The sequence below is a fragment of the Parus major genome, chromosome 1A (genome assembly GCF_001522545.3).
Source record: "Parus major isolate Abel chromosome 1A, Parus_major1.1, whole genome shotgun sequence".
NCBI lineage: Eukaryota > Metazoa > Chordata > Aves > Passeriformes > Paridae > Parus > Parus major.
In genome coordinates, this window is record NC_031773.1 from 53,776,396 (window position 1) to 53,798,079 (window position 21,684).

Below are 21,684 nucleotides of genomic sequence, written 5' to 3' on the forward strand. Positions count from 1 at the left end.
GAAGTTTGCCCATGCTCTAATTCTTCTGCACTAATTTAGGATGAGAGTAAGCCTGTAACTTCAATCCTGTGGAGGAATTGGGCATGGAAAGCAAAGATTGCCATCAGCTGGGAGCTATGAGATACAAGAAAGTTGTACAGATACTGTGACTTTAAAGGGTTACAGACTCACTGAGCTGTTTTTAAGTTGAGGAAAGTTGCTCATTCTCTGCCTACATTATGAGTCAAACTAGGATGCACATTTTCTTGAAATCCCTAAACCCTAAAGCCCGTGCACAAGAGCCTCTTCTTCATGTGGTTTTCATAATTGATGTTTGGCTATTTCACAGTTGCATTTCCCCAAGGAATTTCTCTTTAAAATGCCCTATATTTCTTTTAATTTTGACTGTGCATGGCAAGTTTATATTTCAGAAAAAATATTCAAGCATAATTTTTTGTAAAGCTGGGATGTCATTAGGGTACTTTGGGGAGGGAACTGCTTATTGTTTGCAATGTCCCCTGAGAAGGTGATAACTGAAGTCCTACCAGTATTTCCCCTCTTCTGCATGTGAATTTTCAGAAAGGTTTGTCAAGACAGACATCAGTTTGCCAGCACTGGCTGGTTATTGCAGTTCTTCAAGCATTAGGATATTGTGTTTTCCTTCCTCCCTCTCTCCCTCCCTCTCTTTCCTAGCCCATGAGGTGCCTGGCTCTTCCCTCCCCAGAGCTCAGGGGTGCCACAGCCTGAAGATGTTCTGTGAGGCACAAGGTGAGGTACTGAAGATAGCATCCCCCACTGAAGATCTGGTACATGTTAGACCATCGGATGTATTACTCCATTTCTGACTTCTCAAAGTGACATTTTTTCACCTCTGACCTGATGAAAACCTCTTTGCCAGCCACTCGGCCAACTTCAAGCGTTCGACAGAACACATAAGGCAGAGTAGACGGGATCACTTTTCTTTCCAAAAAAGAGTACAAGGCAACACAAGCACTTGGTTTAATTTATTCCTGCCCCTGGGTGTAATTACAACCTCTGGATTTCAGTGTAAAGGTGGAATGAAGTTTTTTTTTTAAATTGCATTAATATGTGACCTATATGAAAAACAACTACCCTCACACAGGAATGCAGGCAGTATTTGCAAGTTGCCTGTGGATTAATGTAACATTTGGAAATGTGCATTATTTCCTGAAACTTATTTCTTTACACAGCAATGCTGATTGCTTATTCTGGGACAATGACCAGACAAGAAGGTTTTAAAAACAAAAGCAAATAAAATAAAATAAAATAATAGAAAATGTGTATTTCAAAATTTAAAAGGGGTCCCATTTCTTAACAGAACAGAAACAAAATGACAATCCTTTCAGTACTTAGTTGGATTTTTGGGACATTTGCCTAGAGAGAACTCTATTTTTTGTATATTTATACTTCTTTGAGAAAACTAAAATTGTCAGATGTTCATATATACTTCCTTCTTTTTTCCCCCCTCTTTTCTGTGAAGGCTGTTTACACCAAAACAATATCTTTGTTTTCAGAGTTCATCTGCTCCCTCTTCCCCTTTTCCAGCTGAAGTCACAATACTTGGTCTGTGACATCACTGTTGGCTGCCGTGACAACGGAGAATTTTCACTCCAGGTGGAGAACGTGCAGCAGCAGCAGCAGCCACTCTGTCAAGAGCAGAGAGAATGTTTTTCTATGCATATTGCTAGTCATGGAAAAAGAAGGGAAGGAAAAATCTGCAAGAAAACCAAATGTAGCTTTTCTGAGTGTGCTGCTTGTGGGATGGGCACTGGAGACTTTACCTTCCACAGGATTTCTTTTGAAATCAGTTAACAGCAGTTAACTACATATTATACACTTGTTGAAAAGAACTTGCTTTTTTTAAAAGGGAGAGTGCAGGAGAGGGGTTTAATTTAGATTAATGCATCACTTGGATACCTGAATTGTGCCCACAAGTTTTATGGAGGTTTTTTTTTTGCTTTTTTTTCCCTACACAAATTCTCTTTCAAAACCCAAGAGCAGATGATTAATGCACTGTTCCTGCTAATGTTTACACATGTAGTGGGCTTTCAGGACATGAGTTGTCCTGATGAACTCTGTTCAGACAATTCATGTGCTTAAACTCAGACACAGGCACATGTGGCAGTAGTGTGAGGGTCTAGCCAGCAGTCCTAGGGGAGCAGTTAAATAAAGATTTTATAGAATACTTTGTGATGCAGACACAGTCTTGGAAGACACTTGTCACCTGGAAAAGCTGAAGTCTCTGGATTGGATCTGCCAGGAAAAGCAAACAGACTGCCCATAAACCTTTCCCCTGTGCTTTTGTCTGCTTAATTCATCTCATGGGTCACAGCCTTGCAGCTGCTGTTTGGAAAGGTGAGGAGTGTCTGCAAGTGTTTGGAGGGCTGTGGCTTATGAGGTGACACAGCAAGATCATGAAATAGCAGGGAGGAAAACAGAATGAAGAAATGGTCACTATTGACCATTGACTGTATTGCAATGATACAAGTGAAAAATGCATGTACATCCAAAGTGCAGTCACAGGTTCAGGGTGTGGAATGGTATCCCCTGATGGCCCACAAGCATGGATGGAGCAGTCATCCACTCCCAAGGCTGCCCTGTAGGGTTGAGGCAGCATGCAAGTCCCTCAGATGCATTTGTAGCATTATTTCCACACTTCAGCCTCATGGCTCTACCAAGGACAACAGGAAAACCTTAAGCAGGAAAAGATGCTCTTATTTCTCCTGAATAACTTCCCAGACAGTGTGAGAGAAGCAGCACCTCCAGCTGACTAAGTGCACTTGGAGATGTGTTTTCCAAAAGACCCTGAGCAACCTCTGCAGCCACATCCTTCAGTGACCAGGGAGCCTTTGCTAGAGGTGTTTTGTCTCACTTCCAGCATCTTGGGGAACCCAGGCCTTTGCTTGGCCAGGGTCCAGTTTCCCAGTGAGTAGAGACTGTGCTGGTCCTGCTTCCCACAGCCCCCAACTACAGCTCTGCTGAAGCATTCCTGAGTTGTCACAAGTCAGGAGAGAGTATATTTTTCCAGGAAGCCTTGTAGTATAACTGCACTGGCAGCCTCAGGAGAGTGCCTTTTACCTACATCTGTGTTTTGAGATGTCTTACATTTGTTTGTTTGTTTGTTTGTTTGTTTTAGCAGGGCTGCACATGCTGGGTTGCTGTTGTGGCAGTCCATATGATTCATGTCTTGCACAGTCTGACAGGTTTATTGGAGCTCAAGTGTGCTGAGCTGCACGCTGTGGTTGCTGCTCGTGCTTGGTGCCAGGCCAGCCCGTGGGGCCAGTGCAGAGTTGTTTGCAAGTGCCAGGACCCAGAGGGCGATGTGCATGGAAGGGCCACTCAAACAAGCTGCTTGCCTTAGCTTTGGGAAGTGGAGAGGACATGAGAACACTTGCTTGGGATTTATTTTTTAAAACACCTCCAGAAATAGCATGTTCTTTGGAGCAGAAAGCAGGAGGGTCAATTTTGGGATCTAGTGGTGCTGTCAGGATCCAGTTTCACATTTATTTTCTGTCTCTGCAGAGCATGGAATAAGTTAACATTTCAACAGCTTGGAGTCTCTACTACTAAGCCTTTAAAAGACTAAATAATACCAAGTTCTTAGGAGCTCTGGGATCAAAACCCCATGGATTTTAGGTACTTTAATAGCTTTCATATCTTTTTACTTGAGTTTCGCTTAAACCTGTTTTTTACACCAGTTTATGCCAGTTATACCTGCTTCTGTCTGACACCTGTCTTCCTCAAGGCTCAAGCGTTACTCTGTCTTGTGGAGTTCATCATCCACTGATGCCCACCTGAACCTTTCAGCTCTTCTTTTTTCTTTTTTTTTAAAGTGATGTCTATTTTTTTGGCAAAGGAGATAGGAGTGAAGGCACAGAGGGCTGGGAGAAGAGGCACAGCAATGTGAATACATCATGGCCTTGCTGAAACCCAGGGATGAGCTGGAGGCAGGAATCAAGACAAAACAGGAGTGACATCATCAGTTGGGAAATTTTGAGCAGTTTCATGAAAACCTGTTCGGTGCCATTTCATGTGTAGTCCCTGAGCACCCTTTGCTGGGCTTGGCCAGGTGAAAGGAGTGTCACTGGGAGCCTCCAGCCAGTGGATTTTTGGGTGAGCCACAGAGGGACCTGTACGATTGATGCGCTGTTCCTGTAACCCCCTGGTGCTTCAGGGTCCTCAGATGTGGCTTGTGGCATGAGCTCTGCAGGGTGACAGTGAGCTGTGCAGGAACAGGGTTCCCTGAGCAGCTGTGTAGTGCAACCCAGCCCCTGCAAATTTGGTTTGTTTTTCCATGACAGCACAAAGAGAACAACCGTCCTGAATTTGCTTAAACTTTTGTAATCACCATAAAAAAAAACCTGCTTGGTAAATACATTTTGTCTGCCCAAAAGCAACTGCCCCACTCCTTTTTGTTCTGCAGATAATAGACATAAAAATGAAATATGGACCTGTGTTCTTAAAAGGTCACAGTTATTTGGTTGTCAGGGAGATTGCATATTGAAATAGGTCTTGTTAAGATTTGATGATATGCTAGAGGAATTGAATGAATTGGGACTTTGGTTCATAGAAGCTGGAAAACGGGCTAGGAATATCCCATGATGTAGCAGATGGAGATGGCCATCCCTTTTTCCTAATGCCACTGGAATGGGGAAACTGGATGGAGAAGGGCTTTGTGTCAGGTGCAGAACCAGTGGGCATAAAATCATTAGGGCTGGAAAAGACTTCTAAGATCCTCGAGTCCAGCCTGTGACTGGACACCACCATACCAACTAAACCATAGCACTGAGTGCCATTCCAGTAGTTTCCTGAACACTTAGTGTGATTCCACCACTTGTCTGGGCAGTCCATCCTAATGCTTAACCACCCTTTCATGGGAAACATTCTTCCTGATGTCCAGCCAGAACCTGCCCTGGCACCACTTGAGGCCAATCCTGTTGCTGGTTGCCCGGAAGAAGAGACCAACCCCCTCCTAATGTGCTACAACTTCTTTTCAGGTAGTTGTAGTGAGTAATGAGGTTACACCTGAGCCTTCTCTTCTCCAGACTAAACAAGCCCAGCTCCCTCAGCTGGTCTTCATAGGACTTACTCTCTAGAGCCTTCCCCTGCTCCGTTGCCCTTCTCTGGACATGCTGCACCTCAGTGTCTTCCCTGTAGTGAGGGTCCCAGAGCTGAGTGCAGGATTTGAGGTGCACCCTTACCAGTGCCAAGACCGAGGAGGGACTGTCACTGCCCTGGTCCTGCTGGCCACACTGTTTCTGATCTGGATGCCACTGGCCTTCTTGGCCACCTGGAGCCACTGCTGGCTCATGTTCAGCTGCCAGTCAACCAGCACCCCCGGGTCCTTTTCCACTGGGCTGCATTCTGGCCATGTTTGCCAGTTCTTGTTTGCATGGTCCTAGTTTCATTTAAGATATTCTCCTGCCTGGCTCAAAGTAACTGCTCATAGGTCAGTGGTCTCCAACCCTTTCTGCCTAATGCATGGTGGGTTGCTAGGGGTGCTGCTGTCATCTACATTTTAGTTGAGGATGTGATGACCACACACTTTGTCTTGCTTTCCAAGATTTGGCTGGATGACTCAGCTGGTCCTCTGGTGACTCATTTCAGTCTCCCATGAGCTCAGGAAGGACTAAAGAGGGAAGCGCGGGGCTATTTTCAGATATGAAATATGACCAAAACCAAGGACTGTGTCCACAAAGGAGTACTGCAACAATCAAATTAATTGGGCATTTATACCAGGTGTAAACTTGCTGCCCCACTGAAGCTCTTTCCACAGTTACTGTGCTTCTGCTGAACCTAGTTTTCAGTCTGTTCTTACTTTTCATCCATACAGATGTTGGAAAGCTTTTAGTGAGTTTTGAGTACATACGGCCTGATGAAAGCTCACAGGACTTCTGGTACTAAATTCCCCTAGTTGTTTTATTTTGTTTTAGGGTTTTTTTTAGGGAAGTTTCCCCCCTCTCATTTGCTGTGTCACAGTTTTTCTAGCAAAACCCATAGGCCCACCCCAGGCCATTTTACTCCCTAGTCATTCCTATGACTATGGCAAAGCTAAGATGCCCAGTGTTCTCCTGGACCTCCTGAAAGCTCTTGTGATTTCACCACAAGTTGTCACTAATCTGTTTTTAATGGTGGTGTATATGCTCCCTGTTAGAAAATCATACAGAGCTTATTTTCCCAGAAACTCTTCTTTCCCCCATGACTCAGTTTGGCCAGACTTCCCTTACATCGTTAGTCAAAACCTATAAGTGTGACTGTGGACAGCTTGGCTGCAACATCACTGACACACTGGTGATTCTGAACTCACTGTCCCACTGCATCTAAGCTGAATCCTTTCATTTCATTGCATTGAATGTTCTGAGTCAAAAGCACATGGCTGTAAAACAGTTGTAGTAGTGCCAAGAAGATGCTTCTGAAGAGATTGGGCAAGTGGCTGCATGCTGCTGGAAGCACAAAGTGACATGTCAGTTCTTAAATGCAGGATCAGAAATGAGAAGGCTTGACAGCCCCTTGAGCTGCTATGTCATCTGCAGCCATCTCTCCTTTCTATGGTGGAGTTTTGGTCCTGCAGGTTTAGTTTCAGCAGTTGTGCCCCACAGCAGGTACTCATGGTCAGCACTTGAACAGGGCCTGAGGTGAGCTCTGCTGCCTGGATCTCTGCAGGGCACTGTGCAGCCTCTCAAAAGCACTGAGTGATCTGGAGAAAAGTTACACCAAGGGAGTGTTTATTGTCCTGGCTGGCTGGGGTCCCCCAGTCTACCCCATCTCAGTGGTAGCATGCCTCAGGCTGCACTGCAGAAGGCATTTGGCCTGTGTCACAGTGGATCTCCATGTTTAACTTCACTCCTCTTCTGTCACGCTCTAATTTTGACACTGCAAGAAGCCCAGCAGCCATAGTGTTAAGCACTGCAGAGCTGAGTAAATAAATATGTCAATAAATAATCATATCCTGCACAAAAGAGAAACCTGGGGGAGAGACTGATGGTAGCCAGAGATTTCTACAGATAAAGGTGGAGATTTTTATTGTTTTGTTTCTTTTAATGACTTCCCATGGACTGATTTCTTTTCTTTTAGACCTTTGAGGGGGAGTAGGCTGTTAGTGCTGTCCCTGAGCTTCTTCATCACACACAAGGGCCTTATATCCTCCTTTCTCAAGCAGATAGCCTTTCCTGAGCTTCTGGATGTTTACTCTTCAAGGCTCTGAAATCCTTCATGTAGTTTATCCTCATGCCTAAATCAGGGTTTTTTCTGTGTAAGCAAAAGCTTTGTACATCACCTAGGCTGTCCTTCCTTGGCCAAACAGGCTTCTCTGCATGCTGATCCGGCCTCTGTCCTATTAGACCTTGCTTAAAAATTAAGTTGATGTGAAGATAGTGGGAGATCAGATGTGCACCAGCCCCAGCAAACCAGCCAGCAGTGGGGCAGGCAGGTGTCCAGAGGCACTTCTGTGGGATTCCTTGGGGTAGCATCACTCATTTCTTTTGGAGATTATGAGATTCATTGCCTTCATGGGTCATCTGGCTGTGCAAGTGCTTACTTGTCTATGTGTGTCTGAGTGTGACCGTGTGTTTTGTATGACAGACGTCAGTACAACCCCAAATATAGCAAACAGAATCATTGGTTCCCATGGATAAACCTGTCAACACACTGTGTTCTCATGGAGGCTGCAGCAGCTCCCTAGCACTGTGGTCCCATACAAGAGCCACTCTCAAAGGTGAATGGACCAAGACAGACAGCTGTTTAGGGGAGAAATGAGTCCACATCCCAATCCTGCACCCTGTGTCTCCATGGTGATTTTTGCTTTGGGCCAGCTGGCTCAGTCCTGCTGTGCCTGTTCTGGTCCCAGCTCACGGCCCGTCTCACATCATGCATTTCTGGGTTTATAGTCCTGCTTTGGAATGCAAACCACAAGCCACAGGTGACAGCAAGAAAAGGTTTCTGAGTGTTTGGCCATAACTTTGGGGATGTTTTCTTTGCCCTGAAATCTGGAAGACCTGTTGAAAAATGCTACAGGTGTTTCCTTGAGGAACTGAAGGCTTTTCTCTGTGCCGGTCGGGTGTGTGTTTGTGTGATGATGTGAAGGTGGGTTATTTACAGAGTTGTACCTCCTTAAACTGGAGGTCAGGTGATCAACCTGCACTATCCTTTCTCTTCATTTCCTAAAACACCCCACACCCTCAATGTTTGAGAATGCTGTAGGTCCTGTGTTTGGTCATTCTTACTTGAAGGTGGTATATGGCTGTCAGGAGGTCAACAGATCAGTCTGTCTCAATTTTCTGCTTTTGCAGAAGCCCTGTGCCCAGCTTCCCTGCCTTTCTCCTTGCATCTTCATCTTCCTTTGCAGGCCAGATCCTGTGTATTCCCTCCAAACCTCACCAGGGGCTTGCTTCTCTCCAACAGGTCTGTATCCTGATGGAAATCAAATGAAGGAAGGGACCTTGTGGATAGGAAAACTGATGTTTTCAGCCCAGCTAGAGCTTGGTCTGAGTTTCAGATTTCATAAACAAAGCAGGGGCTGAATGTCATGCAGTGGCCTCTTCGCAAAAAGAACACTTAGTAAAAAATCCTGTGGGAGTGAGGGGCTCAGCCAGAGACTCCAGTGAGCCTTGCCCATGTCTTGCCTTCACAAGTAGTGTTTCTAACAAGGTATGCAAGGTGCCAGGCATTCCCTGTGGTTTCACCATATTTGCAGGCCAGTTGGAGTCATTGACATTACAAAGTTAACATTTACAGGTGGAAAGTCATCCAGGTGGGGAGTCAGCCATTGTAGAAAAAGCAAAAATATCCTTTCCACTAGGCAGTTGTGAGAAGCCACAAATATGCCAGTGCTGTACGGGTGGGGGGAGGGCACAAGCAGAACAGCAAAAGAAAACAAATTCATTTTGGTTCCTTTTTGAGAGACCTTGGTACCCTTTTCCAGGAACTAAGGTAATGGAGGGCCAGGTAGGATGGCCAGTGAAATCTGGAGTCAGGAAAGTTGAAAACATCCTCTCTCTCCCCTGTAGGATGGGGTACTGTGGTCAACCCCTGTTTGGAAGATGAAACAGCAGTGACTTGAGCCATGCTGCCTCGAAGGCAGATCCATGCCAAAATCATCCCTCTTTCAGTTCTGCTTTCAGGATGTAACCCCCTTAGCAGGTACCAGTCAGAGATGGAGCTTGTTGTAATCTAGAGGCTCCTGCCTTATAGACCTGTTTGGAGGTTAAATGTAGGGATCCAGACATTAAGCAGGACTACAAGGCAAGCTATGGCCAGTTTCACATTTACTGCAGAGACTGTCTTGTACAGGTCTACAGAGGGAGCTTTGGGTGCTGTAGAAGTGCTGTGGTTACTGTTTGTTCCACTTTGTGACAGTGGAGGACAGATGGGAAGGAGGAAGGTGCCCAGAACACATGATGTTGCCAAACAGTCCTACCTGGCACATAGATGTGAGCAACTGCTTTTGGCCTCATCTGGCTCCATTTTGATTTCTGGATGAGGAAACATTCCTCGGTAGCTTGCTTTCCCCATCTCCTCTGGCCATACCCAGTGCTTCAGGAGCTCATTCAGGCATGGCATTATAGGAGCCTCATCATGTCATGCCTCATTTTAAGTGGTGCTGTGGGTGTTGCCGCAGTCTTCAGCTCTTTAAACAGACGTGGTGCTGCTCGTGGGTTCCCCAGCAGCCTGCAGCACAGCCCCAGCCAAGCATTCCACACTTGCCTCAGCTCTGCTGGGCCTCTCTCCAAGAAATCTGAAAGAGGGATTTCTTCAGAAAAGCATTTGTTAGACATCCTTCAGTGTCCTCCAAAGATAAAGCTTCAAAGCAGGGATTCTATCAATCCCACCTGTCTGATTTCATCTTTCTTCCTGTTCTTTCTTTCTCATCCCATCTCTTACTCCCAAGCAGACTTTCTTCTCCCCCAAGGCCCTTGGGAGTACTGATCATTTGGTTGTAAAGCTTCTTCTGACTTCACTGACACCCACTTTCCTAAGATGTCTTTATGCCAACATTGTGCAAAAGTTCCTTCACATGCTCATGTAGACCTTGAAGGCTTTCAGGTGCTGCCCCTGCCTCCATCTTTATTGTTCACACATCATTTTGTTCTTGGGACTCCAGAAGTTCCCCTGGCTTGGAGGACTGTGGCTCAGCAAGGTACATCTAGCAGGGCTGTGATCTGCCTTCTCAAGCCCCAGAGACCTGACATGGGCACCACAGACTCCCAGGTTTCTCACTTTATGTCTGGAGAGCACTTTGACGTCTTGGTAGGGCGTTTGCAGCCTCATTTCATGATTTCTGTAGAGGTGACAGTCTTTCTGTCAGCTTTGACAGATATGCTGAAGGGGGTTTACTTACTGAGGCCTGGCTCTGTTTTGTCGAGGCTGTAGACTATTAAATTGTATTCACTTGCTATCTTCATTTGTTTTCCATGCAGTAACACTGAGGTATCCTGAAGAAAAGTTTTGTGCAATTCCAGCTGTGCTGATTTTTCCAGTAAGAGGGTATCTAGGAGTTACCTTTCAGTTCAGAAGAGCACGGACTGGACTGCTGGACCTTCTCCCACCATGATCTCGAAATTTGTGTCAGGTCCAGTTATTGTAGCATCTACAGGGAAGTGATGGGGCAGCCTCTGGTGAGGTATATTTTAACCTGTGTTCTCAGGTGTTGCATAGTTAATTAACTATAACATAAAACATAAACTAGTTGTGATTAACTGAGGCAATCTGTAATATCTCTTGTCATTAATGCAGTTCATTCCAGTAGGAGACAGAGGTGACCCTGAAAGAATCTTGCACTGAGGTGTAATAAAGTATTCAAATGTAAATGTATGTATTTGTCCCTGAGATTTTGCTTCATGTGCCTAAAACCAGGGATATGTCAGAAGAGCCTACAGGTTGTTATTCAGGCTCATTGCCCCTGAGCCTACACCAAAAGGATGAACAAGAATTGTAATGTTTCTAAATTACAGCTAAGAAAGCTTTCAGTAGCCAGCAGACAATATGCCCTGGATTTAAGGAGTTAAAGGGAGAGTGACAAAGGGAATAAAGATGGTTTGTGAGGAAAAACAGCAGTATTCTGAGCCACATGCCAAAATAACCTGAGCAGGCCATGATAGGAAGTAACTGCCTACACCACCTCCATGCTCAAGAGTACTAAGTAAGTCCTGGTTGATAATTTTCATCATACCTATAAAGGAAAGTCATGATGTGCAGAATGAAACAGGAGGCAGGGTTGTAGATGCTATAAATGCAGGAGAGGGATATGTAGGAGGGCAATTGGGGTGGCAGGGAAATAAGGGATTTGAAGGTGATGATGATGAGAGTGGCCTGGCCATTGCATGGGAGGGATGTGCTTTTTGGGTGGGGATGAGAGGGAAGGAGATGGATGCTTGGCTTTGTCCATTTGGTTTTGTTTATTGCTACTCTGTGCATTGGGAAGCCTCCCTTTTTCATTTGACCATAAGGCATGGATCAAATGTGGTAGGTTGGAGCAGTGTGAATCCAGGTCTGGAGCAGTGCAGGGGACGTGCTCTGTCACATCTTACATCTCTGAGAACTGCTATGCACTACATTTAGAAAACTGCTAATTAGGCTGAGACAGTTTTACTAGCAGGACAGGAAAGGCAGAACAGGAAAGCAGGGAAATTTTCACCTGAAACTAAGGCCCCCTTGACATCTTAGGCTCACCAAGAATAGGAAGGAGCTGAGGATGCTGAGGTCTGAACTCTACTTCGAGTTTGTATCCAAACATTCAGTATCACAAGGGAAAGAATTTGTATACCTCCAGGGACATAAATTTTCAGGAGGTTCTGAGAGTGCAGTGGTGCTGGGGACAATGCCTCAAAAGGAGCCACACAGAGGCCACTGTGAAGAAGAGTGCTGTGTTTGAGACGCAGCTATTTTGAAAGCGCAATGCATTAGCCATACCTGGCAGATCCCCTTTTCATTGCCTTCTCAGCCTGGGCGTGTACATGGGTTTGCAGGCTTGTGCCTCTCTGGGGAGAAGTGGAAGATACTTATTTCAGTATTGTCTTGCGAGCATCATTTATATGCTGAACACACGCCATGTGCTTTCTACAGTATTTTTCAAGCAGGCACTGTCGTTCTGGCAGCAGCCAGGAAGCAGCCTCTGGTTACAGAGCACTGGCAGCTCTGCAGGTACTGCTGAAGGTCTGACTTCCTACCTAACACAGGGCACTGCCTTGGTCTCTCGCCACCCCAAAGGCCACACTTAAAAATCAGCAGTAAGGGCTGGGAGTAAACCAGAAGAAAACATCGGTGACTTTCAAACTGTTCCTTCTTTAGTCCCCAGAGTGTATTTTTTGCCCTTTGGGGTGACGTGGGTGGATAGGGAATTTAACCTCATTTGCTTTCCTGAAATCTGCTAGAAGTACAAGTGAGTCGACTGCGTGATTTGTGTGTGCATGCAGAAGAGGGCCATCTGAATTGTAAATAGCACCTGCTAAATTATTATTAAGTGAAAGCTGACGTGGGAGGAGTTCTCAGGAACAAAAAACCTCAAATCTTTTAATAGAAGTCATTCCAGCTGTTTTAACACTGTCCCCTGGCTGCACCCTACCTACTTCAGCTCATGGAGATGCTATGGGGAGTTATGTGAGTCGTATCAAGGACAGGGAAGGCCCCATTAAATCCAGTTACTGTCAGTTTTGTGAGAGCTTTAAATGACTACACTAAACTCATTATTAAAGAAAGGAACTATCAATTTTATTTAATGCATGGTGCCCAACTCTGATTCTGCTCCCAGCCCAGAGATTCGCTGTGCTCAGGGGTGATATAAAACTTAGATTTTTACTCTTCAGGACATGCATTTAGCTGTTGTGGCATCCTGGCTGGCTAATAGGGGCCTGCCTTGCACCCATGCCAAGGCGGGGACCAGCTCAGTTGGAACTGCAGCTTGGCTTAGTCCAGCCTAAGCTTTTTGTGGTGTAGGTGGGGCTGCTGAGCTGGGCTTCAGTTGAGCAGGAATGCCTGGTGGGTGAAGCTGCTCACCCCAAGTATCGTCACCCGCTCCACTCCTGGTGAAGGAGTGCAGAAAGGTGAGAAGCCAGGTGCCAGCCTTGGGCATTCCACACAAAATGCGGAAAGGTGACTGCTAGGATCTTCCTACAGAGAAGTGATAGGAGAGGCTCAGCCCTGCACAGTAGGTTTCTTGTCAGACCTGTGAATGGGGGGTTAAGAGAACTTTTCCCAAGTGAAACATCCCTCTGCAGCTTATGGTCCCTCTGTCTTTCCAAGACCCCAGGAGCAAGAATGCTCCCTGGGGACATTTCCACTGTCTCTGAGACATCGGTGCCACTGGCTTGGCTGGCATGGATCATCTCACTGCTGCTGGCTTGTTTCCTCATGGACATTGTGGCAAGCTCTTGTCAGCCTATGTAGTCAAAAGGCTGAAGGTGTAAATCATCTTACAGGCTGTAATGAGGAGTTTGATTCCTGTAACAAAACCATCCAACTTTTATTCACATTTATTACTAGTCCTGCTATTGCCATGGAGCAAAAATCCTTTTTGAAAGGAACAACATGCCACCAGCACAGTTTTATTGTCTCCTCAGGAAATTTAGGATTGTGTTTTTCTCGCATTAACTGCGCAGGAAAATTTGCAATAAAAATTACTTTGCTACAGAAGCCGCCTTTTCCCATCACCAAGCTGTCAATCAGCCTGTAATTTCTTGGTATCGGACTATGCCGAAGAACTCACTCAGTTATTTTCCTTACAATGCGTGCCCTTAAAACCTCAAACATGAGAAAATAATTTTCTATGTAAGGAAGAAGATTTCATAGTTCTTTTTTTAGGGGCAAAAGTTTCTGTGATGAGATGTAACCTCTGAGGAAGGCAGCACTGGCAGCAGAAGAGTCCAAAGTCTCTTTGCTTTATCCACAGAAGCCCTGCTTCCTTCTCCCCTCCATTTTTGGGGTAGCAGGGTGAGTCAGTGTTTATCCCCTGTTCCTGTCCTCTGCTGGGGCTGCCAGCAGTGTTTCAGGGACAGCAAGGGGCTGGCTGTCGATGTGGAAACCAGTTCCTAACAACAACTCGTTTCACCAAAGGGCACAGGCAGCCATCTGACATTGACGATGTTGAGTGACTGCTGACCTTGTTTTTAGCGTCAGCTGATATCAAGTGGAGCTCTGCCAGTTTGCACCAGTTGAAAGCCTGTCCCTTAATGGTGGCGATTATCCTCATTTTTACAGTGGCGCTGAGAAAGTTGCAGCTGCTGCGCTTCACATCCTTGACTTTAATTTGCTATGCCTCAGTCTTTTGGTGTTATCTTTAGAGGAGCGTGCGAGAAGAACGTCTCTCCTTGTTCTGCGTCAGTCATTTTTTCCCTTTTTATTTTCTACTAAGAGAGATTGCTCAAGCACACCATGGAATGAAAGCCATAAAACTATAAATTACACCTCTGCTAGGTCCACAATATATTACCAATTACATCTGCCACATTATTTGTGTCCAGGGGGAAAACATACATCAAACCACCCCCTCTCTCCAGGCAGGTCAGTACTGTACTAGAAGGAACACCGTGATTCTTCTTAATCAGTGGAAAAATAAACATGGTTTTGGCTCGCTCATACACGATCTTTGTGTCCAGGATGACAAGCTGAGTATAACTCTGTGGTTCCCCGAGCTCAGCGCCTGCCACGTGCCGTGGCATTCGTGACAGCATCATTGCCCTGTGGAAAGGAGAGAGGAGAGAAGGTACTGAGTGGGGCAAGGAGCTGGAGGGCATCTGAGTACCCAGCTGCAGGGACCTTGGAAATTGCTGCCCAGGAGGCTGGGGGAACAGAGGGTAATGGAGTTAAAAGGAACTACAGCAAACAATCATAAATCCACTTTGAGACAGGGGTCGTGTCTGCAGAGGGCAGCACGCTGTGGTTTGCAGGGCTTTGTTGCTAGGCTGGGTTCAGTGGGGTTTTGTGTGCAGTGTTCAAGCCCAGCTGAGGGCTGGGCCATGTGTCCTGAAGGGGTTTTCTTCTGTGTCTGCTCCATCCTCATAGATTCATCACTGTGGCAGGGGTGAAGGCAGGGGTGTTGAAGCAAAGTGGAGAGATTGCTCGGCCTGTTACTTCTGAGTAGTTACTCATGGTAGGTTTTGGCTCACCAGAGCACCCCTCTCCTGAGCCACTCCTGTCCTTTGGGCTGCTGGGAATTAACTGGAAAAAGAGTGTTGGGTGTATTTAGATTTGTTAACTTGACTACTGAGCTTTGTGAGTGTGGAGTGACATCCATATTTTTCTACATGAATGTGTGAGTGTGTGCGTGCATGTTTGTGAGTGTGTCTGTGTACACATGAGCTCCAGGAAATCTTCTCAAGAGGAACATGGACTAGTGAAGTATGAGGAGACCGAGTCAAATACTGTCACACCTCCACATGAAGAAGTCCTCCATGTGCGCTGCAGAGTTTGTTGTGGTTTTGTTACTGAAGCGTTCATTCAGCTTTTAACATTTTTTAAGTTGAAAACAAGTCAAGGTTATGTTTGTGCTTAATAATTCAACAATGGTGCCAGCTCAGCATATTGTCCTTTTCTTCCCTAGTCATTCTGGTTTATTAAAAAGAAACACTGATGACAGATAGAAGGGTGAAGGAGGCTGTGCCTTTCTGCTCTAACTTCTGCTGGGTGCTGATTCCTTCCCCAGGAGTCCCCACGGATTTGTGTTCTTCACAAAATGTTTGCCCCAGCAGTACTATCCCTACCCTGGGCAGGGAAAGCTGGCAGCAAGTCAGGACTTACCTGTCCTCTTCTCCATGCACCACATTTTTTTTCTCTGAATAGGCACATTTTCTGTTTCAGTGGAATATTACTCAGAATCCTTCAGTAAGTCTGTCTCAGTGATGCATTATTTTCACTTTTGTTATGAGGTTGTGGGGTTGTTTTTTGGTGGTCTGTGGTGGGTTTTTTTTAAGATTTAGAAGATCATTAACTCTTCTGAAACCAAATAAGCTTGCATTAAAATAGGTTTTTGTCTTTCCTGTAAAAATAAAGCTGTATTAGGAGCTAATTCTGCTACACGCTAATGTGTATGTTGCTTCATAAACAATGCTGTTCATTTCCAAGGGATCTGCTTTCCAGTGGTCTCTGTCAATAAGAATAGATGAACACGATTTTATAAACCTTGCAGATTTATAAATCTCAGGAGCACTGAGAGCACACAGTGAAGCTCATGTTGTGTAACTCCCATCTCCAGTGTCCCTGAGCACAGACTAGCATTGTGCACATTTCCCACTCACAGACTTGGCAAGCAATCTGAAACATCATCTTCTTCTGTTCCGGCTCCTCAACTTTATCTATGCACCTCCATTTGCTCACAGTGTTTCATCTCCTGGTCCCATCTTCACTCTGTGCAGGCCAGAAGCTACACAGTGGTTTTATGGGAATAAGCGGGGGGCTTAAGTCAGATCCACCAAACTGTTTAAGATTGGATGAGCCTGAGGATTTGAGATTTGGCTTCTGTAGTCAGAATACTTTGCAGTATTTGACATGAGTTCTTCCAGAGAGATAGATATATTCCTGGAGACAATGGGAATAGGAGTCTCTTTAGGCAGAGGAGGTAAAAATAACATGTACATTCCTGTTATTAAAAATGAAAAGGGGGAGAGCAAGAGAGCAGAAATCTTGAATGTTGTTAGTATAGTTCAACCCGGGGTAAGGATTTATTTTAGAGCGTAATATTTTATTTGTGTCAAATACATATATCTGGGAGAACCTGCTTTTTGTGTGTGTGCATGTGATGTATCTGAAGCCTGTATCCCATTTCCCTTTCCTGCCACTGAGCAAATGAAAAAAGCTGGGGAAGGCATCTTGACAACTGTGGTTTCACTCTGATGTTGTATTGCAGGTATGGCCTCGCATGTGCAAGTTTTCTCTCCTCATACCCTTCAGTCAAGTGCCTTCTGTAGCGTGAAGAAACTGAAAGTGGAGCCGAGTTCGAACTGGGATATGACTGGGTACGGCACACACAGCAAAGTCTACAACCAGAGCAAGAACGTGCAGTCCTCCCAAGCAGCCGCCGCAGCAGCCGTCAACGCCTCCCTCCAGATCCCCAATCCGAGCATCCCTTACGAGCAGACCATCATCTTCCCAGCAAGCACGGGGCACATTGTGGTTACATCTGCCAACAGCACTTCTGGTGTGGTTGCAGTGTCTGGGCAAACACTGGGCGGGCCACACAACCTGATGCGTCGCAGCACTGTGAGCCTTCTGGACACCTACCAAAAATGTGGACTTAAGCGCAAGAGTGAGGAGATCGAGAACACAAGCAGCGTGCAGATTATCGAGGAGCATCCGCCAATGATTCAGAACAATGCCAGTGGGGCCACTGTAGCCACCGCCACCACCTCCACGGCCACTTCCAAAAACAGTGGTTCCAACAGTGAAGGGGATTACCAGCTGGTGCAACATGAGGTGCTCTGTTCCATGACCAACACGTACGAAGTGTTAGAGTTTCTTGGCCGTGGAACCTTCGGACAAGTAGTCAAATGCTGGAAACGTGGCACTAATGAGATTGTGGCTATCAAGATCCTAAAAAACCACCCTTCTTATGCCCGGCAAGGCCAGATTGAAGTGAGCATCCTGGCTCGGCTGAGCACAGAAAGCGCGGATGACTACAACTTCGTCCGTGCTTACGAATGCTTCCAGCACAAGAATCACACATGCTTGGTATTTGAAATGTTGGAGCAGAACCTCTATGATTTCTTAAAACAAAATAAATTCAGTCCCTTGCCCCTTAAGTACATTCGACCAATTCTCCAGCAGGTAGCAACTGCCCTAATGAAGCTGAAAAGCCTGGGACTGATTCATGCTGATCTCAAACCAGAGAACATCATGCTGGTAGACCCATCCCGACAGCCCTATAGGGTCAAGGTCATAGACTTTGGTTCAGCTAGCCATGTGTCCAAAGCTGTGTGTTCTACTTACCTTCAATCCAGATACTACAGGTAAGAGACTGGGCTCATGTAACACTACTGGAAGTATTTTACCTGTGGGAATTTTTTACATTCACTTAAATGAATGAGAGTCATCCCTTAATTCTAAACAGAGATGGCTCTTAAGATGGCTTGTGGATGATAATAAAAAATTATGTCCTAACCTCTTGGCGTTTACTTGCATTGAAAACCATTGTAAGTTTGTAAATAATCATAAAGTGTTGTAAAAATATTTTTCTAGTTAGTCTTTCACTTCTATCAGTTTATTCTCTCTGGAACTGTTTTCAGGAGAGGGGATGTCCACATTTTCATTCCAAGTCAATGGATATAGGTTCTTGGTTTCAGAATTAGGGTTAATCTTTAACCTTTAACCTCAACAATCAATCCATATTTCAAATGTGTCTTCCAGCTGGTACTCATATACGAAACGAGGGACATAACGAGTGTAAGGTTGGCCTGCAGGAAAACTGTATGGATGCAGAAGATGTTTTGTCAGTGATTAGGTTTCCCACAGGCTCTGAGTCTATGGGAGTCTTCTGGCTGGCTCTTGTCAGCTCTCCTCCAGGCAAGTAATGTCAGTGATTTGGTGTTGGACTGAGGACCGGTTGTAGTCTGTTGATTCCCACTCACAGTCCTTTGTTACGTGCCAGGAGGGAGTTGTGACCTCAGCATAAGTGTGCCTGAAGTGAAGTGTGTGAACTCTTCTCATAACCCCTGGCAGGGCATCCTTGCCCTCTGTCTTGACTCCAAGACACAAAGTCTCTCCTGTAGATGTTCTCAGACCCTCTCTTTGGTACCAGTCAGCTTGATTCAGCATCCTAGGGACCGAGAAAAGCAGTTCTACTGCTGCTTCAGGGGTGGGGGGAAATTGTGATAGGGGTGAAGGGAATTTGGCTTTAGATATCAGCTGAATTTAGAAATGTTCAGACCACATTTTTGTTGTTGTACTTCTGTGAAACAGGGGCAAAGACAGAAAATCTGATCCTTCTTCATGACTGATTTAATGAAAATCAGTCCTGGCAGCATCCACAGCTCATCAGATGGGTTACAGAAAAGCAGGGTAGTTGATCTGTTTGTAAATAGAAATCTGTCTTATACATGGGGAGGACTGGGGATGAAAAACCAACATGAGTTGATAACAGACCCTTTTCCTACTTCATAAATTTCATGGTGGCAAAGCCTACCTGTACTCTGAGCTTGGAGAGAGTTAATTTTCACAGGAACAGGAATTTTGACAGTGTAGCACTGCAGCAGCTGATCTTTATCAGCTTGTCCTTTGCTCTGAAGGAGGCCAGGAAAAAATCCCCAGCCCTAGTTTATACCTCAGAAGAGGCTTATTAAGTAAGATACTCTACCTGATGACAGTCCCATCCTCCAGGATAGACGTGTTTCTGTGGTAAATATGCAAAAGCTTTTAGAGTTGCAATTACCTGACAGACTAGGAAACAAAAAAAAAAAAGGAAAGATAATACAGGCATTTTGTTGTTGAGTTACCTGTGATTCTGTGTTAGCAGCCTAGGTCCCTAGCTGAAAGACAGAAGGGGCAGCCAAAATGAAATATGTGACAGAAAGCAGAAATGAAAGAGAAAAATGGCTCATTCTCAGTGACAAACAAGGAATATTTTCATGGCAGTCTCTGGGGAGGAAAAGGCTTGATAAAATTTGCTTTTTTATATTTAAATGTTATTCCTGCCCAGTCTGAAGTTGCAGCTTCATAGATAATAAGTTCTGTCTGTCTAATTCCTCCCTTGTTTTCCATGCCTGAATTGGTGGGAGGAGGGGAAAAGGGGCAGCAGCTCACCAGGAAGAAAAAAAAAGAGAAAAATCTCATTGGGTTGAATTAAATCAGCAGGGGGCTGCTGATTAAGCTAAATTCAAGTCATGAGGAAAATTTATGTTCCTCTTCATTTTCTGATGGGGAAAATACAGCACAGAGTAAAGACCTCTTCCAGTCTAAAGTGAATGAACTTTCATGCTAGGGGAAACACTGGGCTTTATAAAGATTTCATGTGTCTTCCATTTAATTTACACTTGTTCTGCTTGCTAGAGTATAAAAGACAAGGGGATGACTTCAAGAAATGGCACATTTAAGTTGCATGCAAAGGAAAAGCTTCCTCAGACTAGTAAAACCTCTCAGACTCTAAGCAGTCATGCCAAAGGTGTGACAGAAGCCCTGTGCCCCATGCATTTATGGAAAGATGAAGCAGAGCACAGGGGAATATAAAGTAGAGGCTGGATCTCAGCTGGAGGTTTTTTATCATGGACTTTCACAAGAAAATTCCTAAGTTGTCTCCATATTTTATTAACAACTTGCTTTTTCTATTTCCTCTCACTTCTTTTGAGCACATGATGGCCAAATCCTTTGAAGGACTGAAAGGTGTGTGGGATCTTGCTCCATCTTAGAGCAATGTAAGGCCTTTCCTTCTGTAAATGATAGGCCCATTTTCTTCTCCCGAAGGTGGAAGACAAAATGTCTTTAAACAAACTCTGTGCTTTTTCTTGACCTGAATCTGCACAACCCAGCATAAAGCCAAGAGAGCTCCATGGCTGCTTGCAGGCTTTCCATGGGTGATTTGCCTTTGCTGTTGTGTGATGTGCTCTGAAGATGAGCAGGATCCCTCAGCCCTGTTTCTTGTGGGAAGAATGGTGGGCAGACTTGCTCTTGTACTGCTGGCACTGCTCAGGGGCCCTCACTGGCTGCCCCAATCCCAGAACTGTCTCTGTCTCACCAGGGATATTTCTAAGCCAGTGCACTCTGGAAGGGTAATGGTATTGAGGTGACAGAGTGGGATGAAAAATATCAAAAATGGTATCAAAATATCTTTAGTCCAGCAGAATTTAGCTCCCAGCCCTCTTAAGAGGACACAGCCTCCTCCAAGCTAGATCTGCTGCCACAAGTGGTACTCTGGAGATCTTTCTCCTGGCTGTAGGGAGCCCGTGGGAGGCAGAACATGGCAGCCTAAGGTGAGCTGTGCAGGAACTCCCCTGCTGCCAAGAATCCCTCTCTGGGAGGGCACTGCCCTTCTGTCTCCAGTGCCTGCCACGGAGAAGGGAATGAGCCCCAGCACAGCCATGTTCTGTGGTCAGTTGTCATCTAAAAGGAGGGGTGCTGTGAAGAGGATCATCCTCCTTCTGCCCACCCATCTTCAGCATGTGGTGCAAAACTCGCTATGGTGCAAAGTGTTTCTCTTGTGGCATCTTTGGCCAGTGTGTGTAGGACCTCACTGGTGGCTGTCCAAACATCCCTTGCTTAGGAGAGGGGTCCCAGCCTGTCCCCCTCGTCACCACAGTCCTTCCTCTCGTCCCTTACCATCCATCTGCTGCATCAACCTGGGCCTGATCACTGACCCTTCAAGGAGGTTTGTGGTGATGTGGCTGTGGTCTGGAGGTGCCTGAAGGAAAAGGTGAGGAACTGAAGGTGACCATGGAGGGCTGCTCTGCCCAGCTCACAGTGCTCTGCACTTGGCAGATTTAGCCAGATACGCTTAGGCTAGAAATGAAGGCCTGTTCACAGAGTTATGGATCAAAAAACTGTGATAGTCTTTGGATCACAGGGTATCTTCCTGGTATTTTATTTTGGTCCTTTTCATGCTGCAGTTGGAAGGGGAGATCATTGAGATACTTTCTGTGATCTCCATTTTGCAGAGGGTCAGAGGAATGAATGGCCAGAGAGATCCCTTCTGGGTTGATCAGCTGTGTATGAAGAGCTCCTTGAGAAAACCCACATCCTGAGAAATACAGGGCTCAGGCTCCAACAGATGGC

The 21,684-nt window shown here is 45.5% G+C and overlaps 1 protein-coding gene across 4 annotated transcripts in view; it reads left to right on the forward strand.

Annotated features, from left to right (window-relative positions):
• The window catches only part of HIPK2 (homeodomain interacting protein kinase 2), a 131,863-nt gene that overhangs the window by 25,444 nt on the left and 84,735 nt on the right, over window positions 1-21,684 (forward strand). For all 4 annotated transcript variants that reach the window (XM_033514228.1, XM_033514230.1, XM_033514229.1 and 1 more), the window contains exon 2: window positions 16,835-17,933. In XM_033514228.1, coding sequence (XP_033370119.1) covers window positions 16,835-17,933 — 1,099 coding nt within the window. The remainder of the gene's footprint in view (window positions 1-16,834; window positions 17,934-21,684) is intronic.